Here is an 18,108-nt window from a genome sequence, read left to right on the forward strand (position 1 = left end):
CAGCAGCTGGGAGGCAGCATCAAGTGCACACCACAGTGGTCAAAGGTATTTCCCAAAGAGAAAAAAACACCACTTTGTAACAGGAGCTGCGCACATGAGGACTGAAGTGACCAATGCAGACCATAAGGCGCACCCGCACACCTGCCACACAACTGCGCGACTCCTAATACCCAAATACCAGCTCATCCTCCATCCTCTCAGGGTTTTACATTTGGACTCGGATGCGAAGTATTGTCATGGCGCCCCCTCCCTGCCAGAAGGCACACATGGCTCCCCGGCACATCACGTTGAAATTGTTCCCTTTTTAAATTTTTTGTTTTGTTTGTTTGTTTATGGATTGGTCTGCCGACCTCGTTTGTTTATCCATCCAAGAAAAGAGTTTCTCTAAAACATGGGCATGTGCTCCTCCACATGCCCGGAGCGTGTTTACCGAGCAGAGCGCAGTAAAAGCCAAGGCCGTAATTGCATATTTGTGGAGGTGGTCCTCTGAGGAAATGCGTAATGATTTTGATGAGGAGGGGCGGGTGGGTGAGTGGTGATGGTGGCAGTGGTGGAGGGGGTCTAACCCCAGTACACTTGTACCAGGTCTAATTTTCCAACATGACAGGAAACTCTGTTAAGCTGATAATTGCAGCTCCAATTTCATTTAACTCACTCATGTCAACAGTTGTGTTTTGTTTTGAGAGAAGGAGCTGCCTTTTTTTTAAACTGCCATCCACATAACCGGATAAACCTCTTTTACTCCTAATCGAAGAGACATTTAGAGCATCTTGAATGGGCAAATCTCCGAGGCAACGAAAGGGTTTACTTATATTTACTTATATTTATTAATCTGTTGCCCAATGTGGAGTCAGTCATATGTGAGCTGCCATATGAAACTAAGAAATACCAGGCGTCACTCATAACCGGAATCCACCTATGCGTTGTTGATTTGGGATTTTTTTCCCTTTAAATAAATAAATGATTCATGTTAAATACATGTTGTTGGAGTGACATTTTCCTTTAAGGGGAAAAAACCCCACAATGCTCAAACACCATGGAGACTAAATCTGACATTTTTCACTCAATTTAAACAGCATCGGCTTTGTTCCAGTCCATACAGCTGAAATAGCACTTTGGATTCAGACAGACTGAAAACCATCTGTTAAGTGAGCCAGTGCTCGTTTCAATTTTCCTCTATATTTGAGGGGAAAAAATTAACCCTACAATAGGAAACTTACCCCCCACCACCCCTCTCTTTTGTCTTTTTGACGATGACATTTTTATGAAGTGTTTTCACTGTTTTGAGTTTTCGCGCACTGAAATTGAGTAAAAGTGCGACATTTCACCTATTTTTTTAAAATCAATATTGCACAAAATGCTCTGGTGTATGCTGCTGTCAAAAGGCTAATTAGTCCAAATAAGGAGTTGGAAGAGCATAATTCAGAGAGCTCAGATCAATGGCCTCCTTTACGCATAAACCCCAGATTAATGAGAGAAGGGGGGAGAGGGGAAAAAAAGTTTATTTAATTTTTTTCTGTGAAATCGGTGCTGGATTTCAGCAGCACACAGGAAGGGAGTCGGGGTTTATAAGTTAATAAAGGACGAATGAGACAGCGTGGGGACAAAAAGAAAAAAAGTACAGAATGAGGAATCCCTGCTCCCTGGAACGAATAGGCCTAACGACTGATAGCCTATCCGAGTACTGCATTAACTCCTTGTCGGGGTATGAGCAGACCAGCACTGGCCGTGGCAGAGGGGGAGAGTCCACATCTTGAAATAATCTCGCCCCCCGGGCTGCTCGGGTTAAAGGAGGAGGCGCGGCGCAATGTGGTAGAAATATTAGAGAAACCCGAGAGCCGCTCATCAGACAGCTCATTTACTGAAGCACTGAGGGTTTTACACAGCCCGAGTGCTGCTTACACCCCAGCCTAGTCCCGTGTCCACCTACCTCAGAGGGTTTTTTTGTTTGTTTTTTGCATAGGGTATCCGCTTTTACTCTTGTTCCACATTATAAATCCCACAGCATTTGTTACATTTGAATCAAATTGAGGTTTTGGGCTTTTAACTGCGCATGTGTGAGAAAAGTGGACATTTGAATGTTTTCTGTTTTTTTAAACAATAATATATACTTTTTTTTTTTCCAGTAGCTATAATTTGAGCTTGGTGAGACAGCGGTCCATCCAAGAGGAAAGTGCTTCAAATTAATGAACACACGCTAAACAATTCGTTTCAAATTTCATAAATTATTTGTTTTTCTGCATTGTTTCCATTTAATATACTACACAAATTAAATTCTCGTCTTTATGACCTCGAAAATGAGATGCTGCATTTCAAGGGCCTGTCCTTTCAGCGAGTTCAAATAGCAGCATAGCACTGAAGCGATCACGTGGATGTTTAACCCGCAGTTTTGAATTCATTTTCTGTTTTTATTATTTAATAGCCTGGACATTCGCCCATATTCCCGAATATTGAGACGTTTTGTTTTTCACACGTTTGCCCGTAAAATCTTACAGCGTGATTTACAGCCTTGCTCCAGAGTCTTTAGAAGTGCATTTTACTGAGTTTGACAGCACTAAAACGAGTTCAAAGCATTAAATCTTTATCACAAAAATATGCCTTAGCGAGATCTAAGGTCTTCAAAAACAAAAACGTTTTCTGTGAAATTGTTTTTGGTTAAATTTTGTATATATTATAATTCAATCCCGCCCCATATAACATATTGAAAGGGGGGTTTAAGTTTCAGACTCTGGTGTAGATAAAGAAATGTGATCTATATGGCTCAAACCAACAACTGCACCACCGAGGACCAGTGTCGCAGTGAACTCATTTACTAATGGATTGGTTTAGAGTTTCACCCCGCAGAAAACACTGGAGCCAGTGCGGTGCCCGTCTAATCCTTGAAATATAAATGTATAGGCTGCAGACTGAATGGGGTCTCTACAGAAACCCAGTGATAAAAAGGAGAATGAAGCAAAAGAGTGGCATCTTTTATTTGTCCGGATGGGCTATAATATTAATATTAAGACTCACGTGGATCAGCAAAATGTTTGTCACCAGCAGGATGGATTTTATTTTATTTCAGTTTTATAAAGTGTGTATTAAGTGTTTATGTGTTATTATTATTCGTGAGGATGTTTGGCAAATTGCAAAGGTCCACTATGATATTTTAACAACCTCTCTCTCTTTCCCTCTTACTCTCACACACACGCACACACACACACACACACACACACGCTTAAGTGGCTGTTTTCCTACTGGTGGTCTATGGGCCGTAACACGTTTGGCAGGTAGTGTTGGTTCCTCGTATAAAAGAAGTTCGTAATGGCGCATAATGGACCCAGCTATCTGAGGAACTTATTAAATTATATCACCTCATAAAATAAACGGCTTTTGTTAATTAATAGGCTATCAAAGGTGAGGGTGAAGCAAAAATGTCCAGCCTGCATGTAATTATGGTGTCCACAACACACAGTGATGGTAAATCGAAGAAAAAAAAACAGAAAGCAAAAGAAAAACAAAGACTTGGGATTGGTTAAAACAACATAAATTTCAGCAAAAAATAAAAAAAATCTTCTGGGTTTCTACCTAAAACTATTTTTTTATAAAAGCAGACTACAATCTCTGTTTTAATCGAGCATAAACCTGTCTTCAAAAACCAAAAGCTCTGTGTTTTTGTGGGTTCACCCTCCACTGACTATGATTACTGATAACGTGTGGAGGGAGAGCATTCTGTGGTTTGGTTTTTTTGTCCCACGCGGGAAGGTCTGCCGTCCATAGTCACCGTTTAAAGAAGATGTAGCCTCCATTCAGAACACGTTAATGCGACTTTTAAGAGGTCTGTAATAATTGATTAGTGTTTAGGTGCTGCTCTGCTCCCTCGGATGAAGCGGGAGAGGGACTGTGGGGGCGGGAGGTGGGAGCGCTCCTATTTCAGCCCCTGACGCACTGCCTCTGGGGAGGAAACGGAGCTGCAAACTCAGTCCTGCTCTGCTGTACAGGGTGCAGGGCAGAGGGAGAGCCAATCACCGAAACGCAGAGGCTCCCTTTAAGCCTGACATATCTCCAACAGGAACAAATTGTCCCAACAATCAACATCCCAATCTGCTGCGCGCATCAGGGGCTGGAGTGGAGTGGATAGCTTCTAGGCCCGTGCAGCGCGGTCGGATTGCGCTGGATTGCACCGCGAGGACTCACAATTAAACGAATATAAACAAAGTCAACGACAGCTACCGCTTCTTTTTGGATAACAGCGCAGAGGACTGAGCCCCGGACATCATGTCTATATTACCGTCCTTCGGGTTTACACAGGAGCAAGTGGCGTGCGTTTGCGAGGTGCTGCAGCAGGGTGGAAACCTGGAGAGGCTCGGCCGCTTCCTGTGGTCGCTGCCCGCTTGTGATCACCTCCACAAGAACGAGAGCGTCCTCAAAGCCAAGGCGGTGGTGGCCTTCCATCGGGGGAACTTCAGAGAGCTTTATAAGATCCTGGAGAGCCACCAGTTTTCTCCGCACAACCATCCGAAGCTGCAGCAGCTCTGGCTCAAGGCGCACTACGTGGAGGCGGAGAAACTGCGGGGCCGGCCGCTCGGAGCTGTAGGGAAGTACCGGGTACGGAGGAAATTCCCGCTGCCCCGCACGATATGGGACGGTGAGGAGACAAGCTACTGCTTTAAGGAGAAATCCAGGGGGGTGCTGAGAGAGTGGTACACGCACAACCCATACCCGTCCCCGCGGGAAAAGAGGGAGCTGGCCGAGGCCACAGGACTGACCACCACGCAGGTCAGCAACTGGTTCAAAAACAGACGGCAGAGAGACAGAGCCGCAGAGGCGAAGGAGAGGTACGTGAAACTGTCACAGCCTCGCTGCTGTCTCACTCCATGGCAGAAAGCGTTTAGTGTTTTTTTTAAAAAACATGTTTCAAGAGCAAATAATTCTTTGGTAAAAATGCTTTTTGTAAGTGGCTTCAAGCAGCGAGAATATAAATGAATCAGTGACAGCGCTCTGACAGCGTGGCCCTGAAGTAATCCTGAAGTAAAGAGAAAAATATAAATCCTTCTCATGCGAAACACCTCATTCAAATCGTCCACGCACTGAGTATTTTAGGACGTGTTCACGTTTCCACATCAGATCTGTCCTGATAACAGTGAAGGTGTTAAACAGCAGCGAGATGTTGTCAAACGCTGAACTCACTTCAAAAACGCCTGACTTGTCTCGACTCGAATTGTAATCCAAAACAATTTGAAATCCATCAACGTGACTTCTTTTTTAAAATTTCTTTACAAAAAAAAAATCATAATAAAATAATATGGACACTTTTTTGAGACCATGGAAATTTGAAATATGTTAGGCTGTGAGGTTAAATTAGGTTACATGGGGATATAAATGCGTCTAACACACGACTTTTACTTTAAACAGATCAGCAAATGTAGATAATATGCGGTGAAATTAAAAATCAGGAAAAGAATAAGAAGGCGAACAATAATAATGTTTTTTAATCATTTCTCTCTCACAAAGGACAAATTTCGTTGTTAGCAAAAACGCTGCGGTTTGTGCGCAATATCCATCCACGTTTACAAACTAATAAAGACGTTTCCTCAAGGCCCGCCTCGCTGATATAATGTCATCTACTAAACTGAGAGCATTTTTCTCTAAATTTCCCCGTTGTTGTCATTTCCAGGGAGAACAGCGAAAATAACAACGCAGGCGGCAACAAACAGAACCAGCTGTCCCCTCTAGACGGAGGAAAGTCTCTCATGTCCAGCTCGGAGGACGAGTTTTCTCCACCTCAGAGCCCCGACCAGAACTCAGCGCTTTTGCTTCAGGGCAACATGAGCCACCCCGGGGCCTCCGCTTACCCCATGTCCGGACTGGGGGCCCCACAGCCGGTGCACGGCATGCACGGACACCCACACCAACTGCAGGACTCTTTGTTGGGACCTCTAACCTCCAGTCTTGTGGATTTGGGCTCTTAAAGAGGCTGTCAGACGATCAGATTCGACAAAAGAAAACAGGAAAAAAAAGAAAAAGACTGATAAGTGTATCAGATTAAATACATGTATGAAATAACACTATAGTAGCCTATCTTATAATATAGACTGACTTGTCTGTCGTTAAATTTGGTTAGAACTAAATTCCTTAAGGCGCTTAACCCATATACCCCCTCCACGACAGGAGCTTTTCTGATCTCCTGCACATGGAAACACACAAACAGGACCTTTCTGAAACTCTTAACGAAACACTTAACTGGACTGCCCGTTTGCTTAATTTATGATATTTTGTTAAAGATAACAAACAAAAAAAAATATAGCGACCTCCTGCTATGGAAACTAAGAGGTAACGTTTTCATTAGAGTCATGGTAATTAGTTTCCAATAAAACAAAACTAATTAATTTGTCTCTGTGTTATTTGTGTATTTAGCGAGGGGCAAAAAAAAAAAGGGGGGGGGGGGGGGGCTGGTACTGCCTTTTATAAATCCAAGCAAACCAAAGGAAGCACACCATTAATAGGACAGATTTCTATTATCTTTCTTTTTTTTCTTTTTGGGGGGACTTGAATGAGCCCGTCCTCTGACAACTGCACAACAACTAAACAAATCTCCAAATCTGCACGGGTGGGATTTGAATCGGAAATTATTATAAGTCGCCTTTTTTTCCTTCCAGCACGGATGAAATCCTGTTCTACTGGTTCTCAGCTTTTCAACAATAAACCGAGAGTCATGACGGGAAATTTAATTCAACACTAATATGAGTCAACATCAGCAGCTGTCTGTCATGAGGCTTGTGTATACGCAGGAACCAGCTTTGACTCTTTTGAAAATCGCTTCTGCTCCATCATACATGTTTTGGCTACGGGAGGAAGGGTTTTTTTCTTCCTTTTTTTTGCGTAATTTTTTTTATTTTTTTATTTTTTTTAGCCCAGTTGCTGCGGATCATTGGCTTTTTGTTGCCGTGTTTTCTTTGCTCTCTCTGAGAGTTTGCTCTGTCGGTTCCGGGCCATGAGAAAGTGCCACCGTTCAACCTTTACCAGCCTCTTTTTTTTTTTCAGAAAAAATATGAGCAAACATCCCATATGCGAAAAAAAATAGCTTAAAGTTTATAGTGACTTATGGCATCCAAAAGAAAACAAAACCAAATACATGGACTTTAGCATTAAGCAAACAGCTGTAACCACTGAAAACAATCAGAGCATTAACAGACACACCTACTCTCACAGAGGTCAACAGAAGTAATAATAATAATAATAATAATAATAATAATAATAATAATAATAATAATAAGGTGGTCTGAGAGCAGGAATCTGGTGAGGACAGCTCTCTTGCCCCCCACCCCCTCTGTGCTCTCTCTGGGCTCATGTCAGGGTAAATTGTTTTGAGCAGAGAGCACCGAGGATTTCCTGAGCATAATCTGAAACAGTCGCCGCTTGCATTACTGCCTGATTGCGAAGATTGCAGAGCTGCAGGGCTGCAGCTCCCACTCTCAGTGAAGGAAACCTTGAGGTATTCTCCATCCCAGAGGCCTCACTGGTACGACTCCTCTCAGCATTTCATTTCTGCTAAGACATCACAGCTCGCCGTGGCTGTGTGTGAGAGATTTATCCCGCTGGGCCTTTACAGACCCGCAGCAAGGCTGGTTGTTAGGGGGGAGATTTTTTGTCATTATTCTTTTTGCATTTTGAACTAATTATGTGATATGAAAGTCAGTGGTGGAGAAAGTAATCTGTTGGCAGCGGTGTAAGAATCTAACAGTACTCACAAAAGTACCAAGAGTTCAACTACTAATGGGTAAATGTGTGGAGTTGTACTTTAATGTTGCTGGCTGCCTGAAATTCTTTTAATATTAACTAACATATACACTGGTTGTGTGATCCATGATGCTGTATGAGTATTTAATTTCTTTTTTCTAATCCTGAGCTGTTCGGTCATTAAAATGTAGAGTGATGGAGACATAATGCAGGGAAAAACTGGGCTTGATGCTTTTCTCTGTAACATTAAATATTTATGACTGAGCGGGAAAATATTAAGTCTTTATACAGAAATTTGTGTTAAAAGACATTAAATGTAGTTCACAAGAACAGTGAGAATGCAAGTAGTGATTTGTTTTCTTAATGCAGAGAAAACGATTCCTTATGTAAATATATAAGAAGCGTTTACAATGCAGAGTTTTAATTTGTAAAATCTGATTAAGAAAGACTTTTATTTTGGCATTGCAGCCTTCTGTAGCAAAGAGACGATTAGATTTATTGAAAACAAGTTCTGGCAGTAGTTTCAACTGTAGTAATAACGTAAAATCTGCATTTATTATTACAGTACACAACCAAGTCTCTCACAGGATTGCCTGTGTTTACCATGCAGCAGAGGTCAGCAGAGAGCAGAGGTCCTCCGCATCATGTATATTTCACGTGACCTTCACTCTTGGCACACAGAGTGGCTAAATATTCACAAATTAACAAACAGGTGATCACAAAGCCAGCAAAGAGACTCCTCATACCTGTTAATCTAATGACAACATGTCCGGCAGAGGACAGACACAGCAAGGATTACACAGGCTCTGTGCCACATGACAGAGAGAGGCTATCAGAGTCACCTTCAGGATGTGCAAGAGACTAAAATCGATGCGGCACGGAAACTCTGACAGCGCTTTTAATCACGCTCGAATCCCTCGCTTCCGAATCAGGACGGACAAAGTCTGCGATCATAAATCAGCGTGCTGTATCAGCCCGGTGTTTGCTCTCATCGGCCGGTGTAACAAGTGCAAGTGGAGGGCGTGCTCCGGCCTATAGACTGGATGACAAAAGCTGGAGGTAACGTCAGCCTCGAGCAGCCCAGTGCCAGTAACAACAGCTGCTGATGGCAAACAGAGTCCGAGTCATCAAAGGGGTATTTCATTTGTCATAGGCATAAGTGGCAGTGGCTCTAAATCAACAGCAGGAAGGGCCCTGACGTGTGCAAATAAACACGGAGAGTGGCCCACATGAGCCCGCCTCAGCTGGGTTAATGTTTTCTCTGGCATCCGAGTCAGCGAGCTCCTTGTATAAGGAGAAAATCCGAAGCCGAGCCGCCTCTGCACGGTCTGGTGCCTGCAGGTACGGGAGAGAGCCGGGTGTGAGACCATCCCAGGTATCTATAACCACATAGGCTGTATGAGGGGTGTGTGTCAGAGGAGGGGAGAGGTGCGGGGACGGGAGGGAGAGAGGGGTGGTGGGGTTAGGCGGGTGATGAGGGACAAAAGGATCTTTTCAGGTCTGCCTCAGAGGGGCGGAGGTGGTGGTGTGGAAGGTGGGGGGAGGTAGGGAGATTTTCTTACCAATGATGCATGGATCTGACAATGTTCCTGCCCGGCCGAAGCCAGAGGCAGATACAGGCTGTGTGTGTGTGTGTGTGTGTGTGTGTGTGTGTGTGTGTGTGTGTGTGTGTGTGTGTGTGTGTGTGTGTGTGTGTGTGTGTGTGTGTGTGTTTTTCTGAGAAAATAAAACTGACTAAAGCAAAACTCATGCTGTATGCAGACAGCAAGGGGTCTGCTATATTTCCAGAACACTACCCTGCCAGAAAAAAATGTTAATTATCTTGATGTAGGGGGCTGCGAGCCAAAGACAGCTTCCACACACAAGAGTAGGAAGCTGCTCAGGAAGCTTCTATGTGACAGAGCTGAAAGAAATATTTATCTCTTTCTTCCCAGTCGTGTGAGTGATGCATGACCCAGGACTCAGACGCGAGGAGGAGGATCTGCAGACGATCCTGTACTATTAGGGTGTTAAATAGCATGTTGTGTGTCAAATGAAGGACAGCATCATATACATTACCCGATGAACAGAGGGGGGAAATTCTCTAATGTGTTAAAGGGAGAGAAAAAAAAGGAGAAGACAAGACAAGACGTGCATTTATGAAAAAAGGATTTGAATTTTTTTATAATTTGACCAGAAGGCAGAGGCTCGTATAACTTCTCCCCTTCCTGAGACAAAACCCAGCTCTGGTTGCTCAGAATCAGATATCTGTATTTTTGGAGCTCGGGGAGAAAGGTGATAGTCGCATTAGCCTCATACTTTTGATCAGAAAAGTGACTTCAGTCTGGAGTGTTTTTGGTCCACTCCTGTGAGCACTTACTGGCTTTGTTAATGTAATTTTCAGAGCTTAAAAAGGGCTGATGGAAGGTATGGATGTTTTGTGAAGGAAAGAGAAAGAATAAAAATGAGGGAAGAGCACGTTTCAGTAGGGGGAAGTTGTAAACAAATATCCTTCTTAAGTAACGTGTGATTGCTTTCTTGCTGGATGGTGAAAGTTCAGTTGAAATCTACAAATGTAAAGGTTGCTGTCTTTTTATACACTGTGTCCATTAAAACCACCTTATCCAATAATTTACATAAATCTGCCCTCTTCTCTGTTTTAAACCTTTTAAACCTGAAAAATCATTTTCCTAAAGAGCTGCATGCTGTTAATCACCAGCCAGCGCTATTCAAACAGGCACAAAAGGCCATACATGAACTTTTTGCGTGTGGAGGATGAGTCAAAACACACTATAATACAAAACCACAGTGACGCTCACTTGTTAGTAAGATCAGTTCACTGATGCTTCCATGGCTTCTTTATGTATAGACGAATGAAAATGTTAATTTACACATGTCTTCATTTTTACAGCAGAAGTTTCTAAGCAGTAGCAGCAGTATAAGTCTTGACCACAACCGCTTTATTCAAACAGAAAAAATTTCAAAATAAAAAAAATGAACTTGGATGTCTAAAGGAGGCTGGCACAATTTTTGTGTATTTTGAGACTCCAGCATGTCTGTGAAATTGACTTAAGAACGTTTCTTATCTACATGTCTAAGTTTGTAAACAAATCCTGTGACAAAACATTAAGTTATTAAATTTGGTCTGTGGGTCTAAATCCAGCAGTTTATTCATCTGAGTGATTCCCTACAAAGGCATGCGAGGAGAGACATGGGGAAATTAACCACCCGCTACCTGAGCTCTTCTTTGGGATTCATTTTTAGTTTCTCCTAGCTTAAGGATTAACTAGACCTGGTAAGTATAAAAATTAAGCATAATGTTCTAACAGAAAGTATTTTTTAAAGTATTTTACACCATAACAGAATAAAGTCATAATTGTTTAACTGGTATTAAACAAGTTAGTTAAGTATTAAAAACTCTATGCCATGTAACTTTATGTATGTAGCCACACACTGGATAAGCGATCAGTATATGTGTAGAGCTAAAAGCAATGAAAACTGTTTCAGTGGCACCAGAAAAAAGGTCAAATATGGGGGGATCTGTGGGGAGATTTGGAATCTTGAGAAAAATATCACAGATACTAAGCTGAAACATTATTTCTCCAAATGACCATATGAATGAAACGTTTCCTGAACCTTTAAAACACAAATTTGGAAGACGTCAGGTGGAAGAGATGCTGGAGATCGCTTGACAATTCTTTCTCCGTGCCATTAAAGCGACCAACAGTTGGCAAGTATTGTTGCCAAAGCAACAAAGATTGTGAAAAAGCTGAATAGCAGTAGAAGACAGACTAACACATTGCTCTTTCTTGTCTATTTGATGATTTGTTAACCAAACCAAAAAGTACATTTACTGACTCAAACAACCACATGTTACAAATATACCTAAAAGCAGCTCAGTTAATGTTACACCCTCGGGCATCAAGAGACACTAGCATCTGTCTCTGTGGTTCAAAACATAAATCAGCCTTCATGGCATCTCTGAAGGTGCCAGACATAACTAGAGGCATAATGACTGGGATCACTGTTTTTTCATAGGATTTATTTCGCAATAATAATCCTGCTAGTGACTGTTATCACTCTGCCGTGTGTTCTTCTGCTTTTATGCCCAGCCAAGACTGGTCCACAGGTCTCAAAGACACATCTCTGCTTCGGGTTCAAGAGGTTTTTAGGGAGGGGCACGGGTGGCAGACACAACAAGAGGAAGTGGTATGGGATATGGGATAATGAAATCTACCTCACGCTCCCAAGAGGCATCGCCTCACCTATCCTGGGGCTCACAAATAGCTCAAGTAACCAGTCGCCGCAACTCCACACACATGATCCACACACCCACTGTGCCCAAACCACACTGCAGCTACCCTCCACCAGGACCCTGCAGCTATATGCAGTTTGTACTTTATTTGTTTGCTGAAGCTGGAGTGACAGCAGCCTGAATCTGAGCTGCCATCTTGCTCCCCCTCGCTCTTCATCTTCATACTGGAAAGTGGGATGAAATACCCTTCTTGGTTCCACACAGAAGGAGAAAAAAAGAAGAAGAAGGAAAAAAGAAAAAGAAAAAAAACATTCAGGAAATGAAAGTTGTAACACGATCCTCTGTGTGCCAAACGTCTCCCTGAGCAGGGACAAAAGGCCCAGAGAAAAGCTGCTGGGACTATTTTAGCCTGCAGATGACAGAGGAAGAGGGAGGGTGTCTTAGGGAAACATGGATGGATAAAGACAGAAAAACAGACAATGGAATATTTAGATTAGCAAGAAATTAAAAATGAGGAGGATGTAGGGGTAATGAATTCAAATTACTACAAGAAGAAGATGAAGAGGAGGATTTGAGGAGAGGGAGCTGACGTGATGAACTCCTCCGTGCAGAAAGTGGTGTGCTCCTGCAGCCCACTGCGCACAGAGTCCCACATCCCACAGATATGCAAGCACCAAGCAAAATAAACTTCCCATTCCGGCCCTGCAGTATGTTTTCTAGTGGGCCTCTCCTGAGAGAAAGTCTTTATGACTCCCCTTTTGGTGCTTATAGTCCAAAAGAGTGAGTCTACACGAGGGGCAAAGGGAAAACTGAAGATGTTTCATGTTCAACAACAAAGTGGGGAAAAACAAATTCGGATATTCGTGTAGTCAGAGGTGGAAAACAGGCTGTTTCATTCTGCTCGCCACTGATGTGCCAGGGCTGATCACCGGGACACTCTGGCAGCAGGGGGAGGCGAAATGCCCCACTGGTCTTCTCACTGCTGACTGGTGCATTTGCAGCATGGTGTCAGCGGCCGGTGGTAATTACCGGGCTCTCTTTGAGTTACCGCTACACCAGTGTGCCACTGGCTTTGGTATGCCAGCTAAGCTCTGTTATTAGGCTCAGAGCTGCCACTGGACAGTAGGCACTACTTCAGCAGACACACACACATGCACACACCCACACACACACACACAGTCTGTCTATGTATCTCTTCTGTCTGCATAAATGAGAGATTGTTTTACTACCTCCAAAGTACAGGCTGAAGTGCTAGATTAGTAGGATCTTTGTCACATGTGGGGAGCATGTTTGGTTTATGCGGCAGCTAAATTATGCACAGAACAGTTGTCATCGCACATCCAACAGAATCAGTGAAGTGTCTAATTTAAGGCCCCGTTTGCTAGAAACATTTCACCCTTAAAAAATCCCTCTCATCATCCCTCTGATGCCTGCTGTAGAAGCAGCAGCTACACATCATTTAGTAAAACAACTAAACTTTTCCCGAAGCTTCAAAAGCTGCATCAGTTGTTGATGATTTCAGCTAGATTTTTGTGCGATAAGCTTCGAGAAGCCTCTTATGAAAACTGGATAAAATGTCCTAAAAATATGAGCTGCTTTGACTATATTCCATATGAGTTAATTCCTTTATAAATAAGAGGATTTTACAACAGCAGAATGCCAAATGATTTTAAAGAAGTGATGCTTAAAGAAGCACTAACTTATTGGTGCTCTGTTAAGCAGTGTTAGTAAAGTGGAAGTGTAAAAGTTAAAGACGAGCTGGTAATTGGGCAGATATTTTAGCGCGGCGTCAATCAGAGGTGGATGATGCACACGTTCACAGCAACACAAGAATCCAGGAAGCAAAGTTCTCCTACAGCATTTGGCTGTAGGAGAACTTTTCACTACATTTTCACCAGTCTAAAATTAGCCCCACACAAAGAACAACCTTCCACTTTCTTTGAGCTTTGAGGAGATGCGAGACTCCCTGCTTCACTCTCTGCCTCTCAGAGTTTGGCAGGTTTATAACTACGACCCAAGAACACGGCTGAGAAAGGCCCAAGTTGCTGAACTTAAACTTGGCGACAGCTGCAGAAACTGGAGAGCAGATAGTTTAAATATAGACCCTTTAAAATCCCAACTGGTGCCCTCACTCTGTGTGCCTCAACACTTTCTTACACATGTACATTCACACCCTCCACTCAGCAATGCTGTACACTCATTTACACTTCAGGCCAAAACCTGAAGCTACACTTTGTCTCTTTGTTTGTTTGTTTGCATAAAGGAGGAGATTAAAAAGATCTTTGGTGTCCTTGATATGGTTTATTCTCTATGTCAGAAAAGGGGCACGAGAGGCTTTAAACATGATAATATTTAAAGTAAAAACATGGTAACACTTACCCTGCAAACATAGTGTATAGTCTGTGTTATCTCGGGCTGACGAGTGGAACTGTTTACTTTCTCTTCTTTGAAATAAAAGCAACTTTTTTCTCTCTTTGAGGCCTTTTATTGTACATGCTTTAATGTGTACTGCAGTTGAACAGAACAGATGTCTGCAAAGCCTAGTTTTGATGCGCATGCGCGGTTTCCTCTCCATTATGGTTCTTATGCACCATCTTGTGGCCGCAGGGAAATACTGCAAACAGTCTGCATATTACACACACCCACTAACGGTGACTTGATGCTTTTTTTTGTTTTTTGACTGAACTATTGTGAGTCAGCTTTGAGTTTTTTTATTTATTCGTCTTTTTCTCTTTTCTTTTCTTTTTTTTTTATTTAGCTGAAAGTAACTAAATTCGTTTCAACCAGGCAAACATACAGTTACAAAAGCTGGCGATTTTATGAAGGCTCGAATAAGGATTTTTGTTTTTCTTAAGTGAGTGCATTTAAAATTCGGGGGGTTATTTTGTTTGTTTGTTTTTGTCTTATAAAAATAAAAGCGATATATCAATATAGCCAAGACAAAAATATCATGAAATGTAAAAGGTTTTATATTAATTATCTGGTTTAATCTGACAGGCCATTTGTGAGTCGCACATGAACTTGTATTTAAACGTTGAAGCATGAGCCACAGAACAGAACTGTAAAATAGAGATGTCATTATTTGGTCGCTGTCGCCATCTGGTGGCCATAAACTGAACTTCTCTGACCAACTGACCAATTTGAAATCCATCTTTCCTTGAAAGTTGAAGTGAAGGTTAAAAACAGCCATGCACCAGAGATGTAGCACCCAGTCTAAGTATATTAAGTACGGACAGATGTAATGTTGAGGGCTACTGATTACTGGCTTATACTTGGCTTAAAACAGATCCTACGCTTCTTTTTGTTACTCGGCTGCATAATGTCAGAAGACCAAACATTAGCCCATGATGTGTAATGAGTCATTATAGCTGAATCCTGTTATCAACTGTATGTCAACAAGAACTGTTTTACAAATAGGAAAACTGGGCTTTATACCCCACACTCTCATCAGTGCTACAGGCCACCTCAGTGTGAACTACATATATTTAAGTAGGATAGTTATAATTAGAGCTATTTGTGTTTATTAGGGCTATTTTGTTATATTTTGTAACTCTTTCTTTATTGTATTTTTTAAGTTACTTTAGTTATTTACTGTACTTACTGTCTTGGAGCATCTGTGGCCACATTATTGGCTCTGGTTAATAACTGAGTATTCTGACTGTGTGTTTTGTGCAGAATAATTACTGTAGTTTTAAATATATGCACCACTGACACAGTGTAAAGCGAGGTGGATCCCTTAACTTGTAGCGTGGATGACAATAATGATAAATATTATAATAATATTATCATCCATAGCTGTGTCCTACTCTTGTTTCACCAAACAATGAAAGTGTAATATTAACCAGTAATTTCACTGGGTTCACTTTTTTCTGCTTTCAATGTAAAAAGAAAAAAAAGGGGGGGGGGGGGGTGTTTTTTTGCCCTGGGGCTACTTACTGAGTCAAACAAAAAACAACATTTGAAGAAATATTTGAATCCCTGCTCCAATTAATTTCCCCCAAGGGACCACATGAGGGATTGGGACTGTTGTGGAGGGCTGGACCAAAAAGCCTTTAAAGAGATTAAATAAATATTCAGCAGATTTCAGTTTAGCTTACTGGTGGGCCCTCAATAACAGTCCCAGTTTCTCATGTTGCCCTTTGAGGGAATTCATTGTCCACCCCTGCTCTACAGTGTCACCAGAGTAATGGACTCTTCTTGGCTCCTTAAACGCTGCCCAGCCTCTCTCAGAGCCACAGCCACGTGCTTGAAGGCCGTCTGACCTCCACCCACAAACAGCAGCTCCACCTCCAGGAGAGTAAGCATAGCGATGGGATAGACGGCGTGTTTTCTGCTCATGCAGTCATCTTATTTCTATTCCCAGCATCTCCGAAAACAAAAACCACTTATAATAACCGGTCTCCAATATCGGTCTCCAAAGTGAGCAGCGACGTTTGAGATTGGCTGATTGATCCAAGCGCGCTTCGGAGGCTGAACAGATGATTAGAAGCAAAAACGAAACGTGTCCAATCAATGTGTGTTAAACTTACAGCGCTGTAACCTACAACCTGCAAAGAACGGCTGATCAATGAGTGCTCGACCTATACAGAAGGTCCTTAAAATTGGTGCAGTTATGATGCTACTGTGTGGTGGATTTGGAGACTTTTTCTGAGTTCCGAGGCTATTACAGACACCCTGCATTCGATCCAAAGAACTAATTTACCGAGAATCACTGGAAATTAGTCCAAACAAGACCTTTGTTTCAAACTTAAACTTCAAACTATAAATGTGTGTCTCTACAGCAGCTGCAGCCCATAAGAGGGTACAGTCGGCATGTAAAGTTTTTGTAGCGTTGTCTGAAGCTCTTTTTGAAAGGATTTTCTTTTGTTGTGAATAATGATATCATCCCCCAACAATATCATCTGTATCAAAGAGGTGGATAATTACAGAACGAGTGATTGATGAGGTGGTTGGAGAGTGTACTGCAGGTGCAGAGCCTCGTCTCTGTCCGTGGTGCTGAAAGTCTCCTGCAGCACTTCCCTTTCGATTCGGTGGCTGAGCACATCCATTCACAGGAAATCAGCTCTTATCATTTAAATCTGATTGAGTATATTTGACTTTAAATTTGGCATTTGCAGAAATAAATATGCGTTAGGTCAACAACGGGCTTTAAAATCAAATCAGGACAGCTTCTACTGAAGACACTGGTGCCCAGCTCAGTAGTATTATGGATCTCTTGACACCTGCAATAACAAATGTGATGCTCTTTAATATTAATTGGCTATCAGCTGCAAATGTGATCGCTCGGAACGATTTGAAATTAAGAAAACTAGACTGGATGAAAAGATCTGGCATTTCTTCCGTTTAGATTGCGTGAAGAAAAGATACCGTGATACCTGCATGGGCACATGGTTTAGAAAAAAACAAAACATAATCATACAGACAGCATATAAAGCATGTATGCACTTCCATTTGTGTTTTCAGATCCTGTTTTCATTCAGGACTACTTGAAGCAATTGGAATATGCTTTAAAGTAGTGAATCCGCATGATTTTCAATATTTGGGAATTTATTTATTTATTACGTTTTATGTAAGGAGATGAAATAAAAGGGGGGGAATAAACCCTGTAAGTTTAACCACCTTTGTGAAAGGAAAAAACACAAAAACTTAACTGGATTGAGTATTTTCATCCCCACCAGCGACACCTTTTTGCTGTAGTAAAACACCACCGCCAGGGGGCGTCACTGGCACGCACTTTTCCATTTTCAGTACCCTTTGAAGACGATTGTGCTGTGAAGCCCCCACAGAGTGAAACATCTCCACAGCGCGCAAACACATTGTTTGCCATTGTTTGAAAAGAAAACCTCTCAGATGGGAAGAAAAACACCTTAACAAGCAAACACAAATAAGTGGAAGTAGTTACATTCCCAAGGTTGGAAAGAACTTGGGGAAAGGAACGGCTTTAAATGAATTATTTGGATACAAATTCATGGCCTTTTGCACAATGAGCCGACAGAAAAAAACGCCCGCTTTCCTCAACCAAATAAACTATTTTTGATGGCGATTTTTTTTAAAGATCGCGCAGTGAAACCTTGTAAACAACAAGCAAGATGAATTTTTTGTTTGTTTGTTTTGGGGGGTTTTGTTTTGTATTTTTTTAAGTTGCTGGGGTGCGG

At 42.1% G+C, this 18,108-nt stretch overlaps 1 protein-coding gene across 1 annotated transcript; it reads left to right on the forward strand.

Moving 5' to 3' along the window:
• Positions 1-3,951: 3,951 nt before the first annotated feature.
• On the forward strand, positions 3,952-6,355 carry LOC146612480 (homeobox protein six1b). Its single transcript, XM_085379200.1, has 2 exons — positions 3,952-4,817; positions 5,657-6,355. The coding sequence occupies exons 1-2, from the start codon at positions 4,258-4,260 to the stop codon at positions 5,949-5,951; spliced, it is 855 nt and encodes a 284-aa protein (XP_085235326.1). The 5' UTR covers positions 3,952-4,257; the 3' UTR covers positions 5,952-6,355.
• The last annotated feature ends 11,753 nt before the right edge of the window (positions 6,356-18,108 follow it).

This window comes from Diplotaxodon limnothrissa, linkage group LG19 (genome assembly GCF_057381915.1).
Source record: "Diplotaxodon limnothrissa isolate DT_005_m linkage group LG19, D_limnothrissa_male_GT1.1, whole genome shotgun sequence".
Taxonomy (NCBI): domain Eukaryota; kingdom Metazoa; phylum Chordata; class Actinopteri; order Cichliformes; family Cichlidae; genus Diplotaxodon; species Diplotaxodon limnothrissa.

Coding starts and splice junctions, on each gene's coding strand:
- LOC146612480 (XM_085379200.1), top strand. CDS start 4,258: ATGTCTATATTACCGTCCTTCGGGTTTACACAGGAGCAAGTGGCGTGC. Junction 4,818..5,656: donor GCCGCAGAGGCGAAGGAGAG/GTACGTGAAACT, acceptor TGTCATTTCCAG/GGAGAACAGCGAAAATAACA.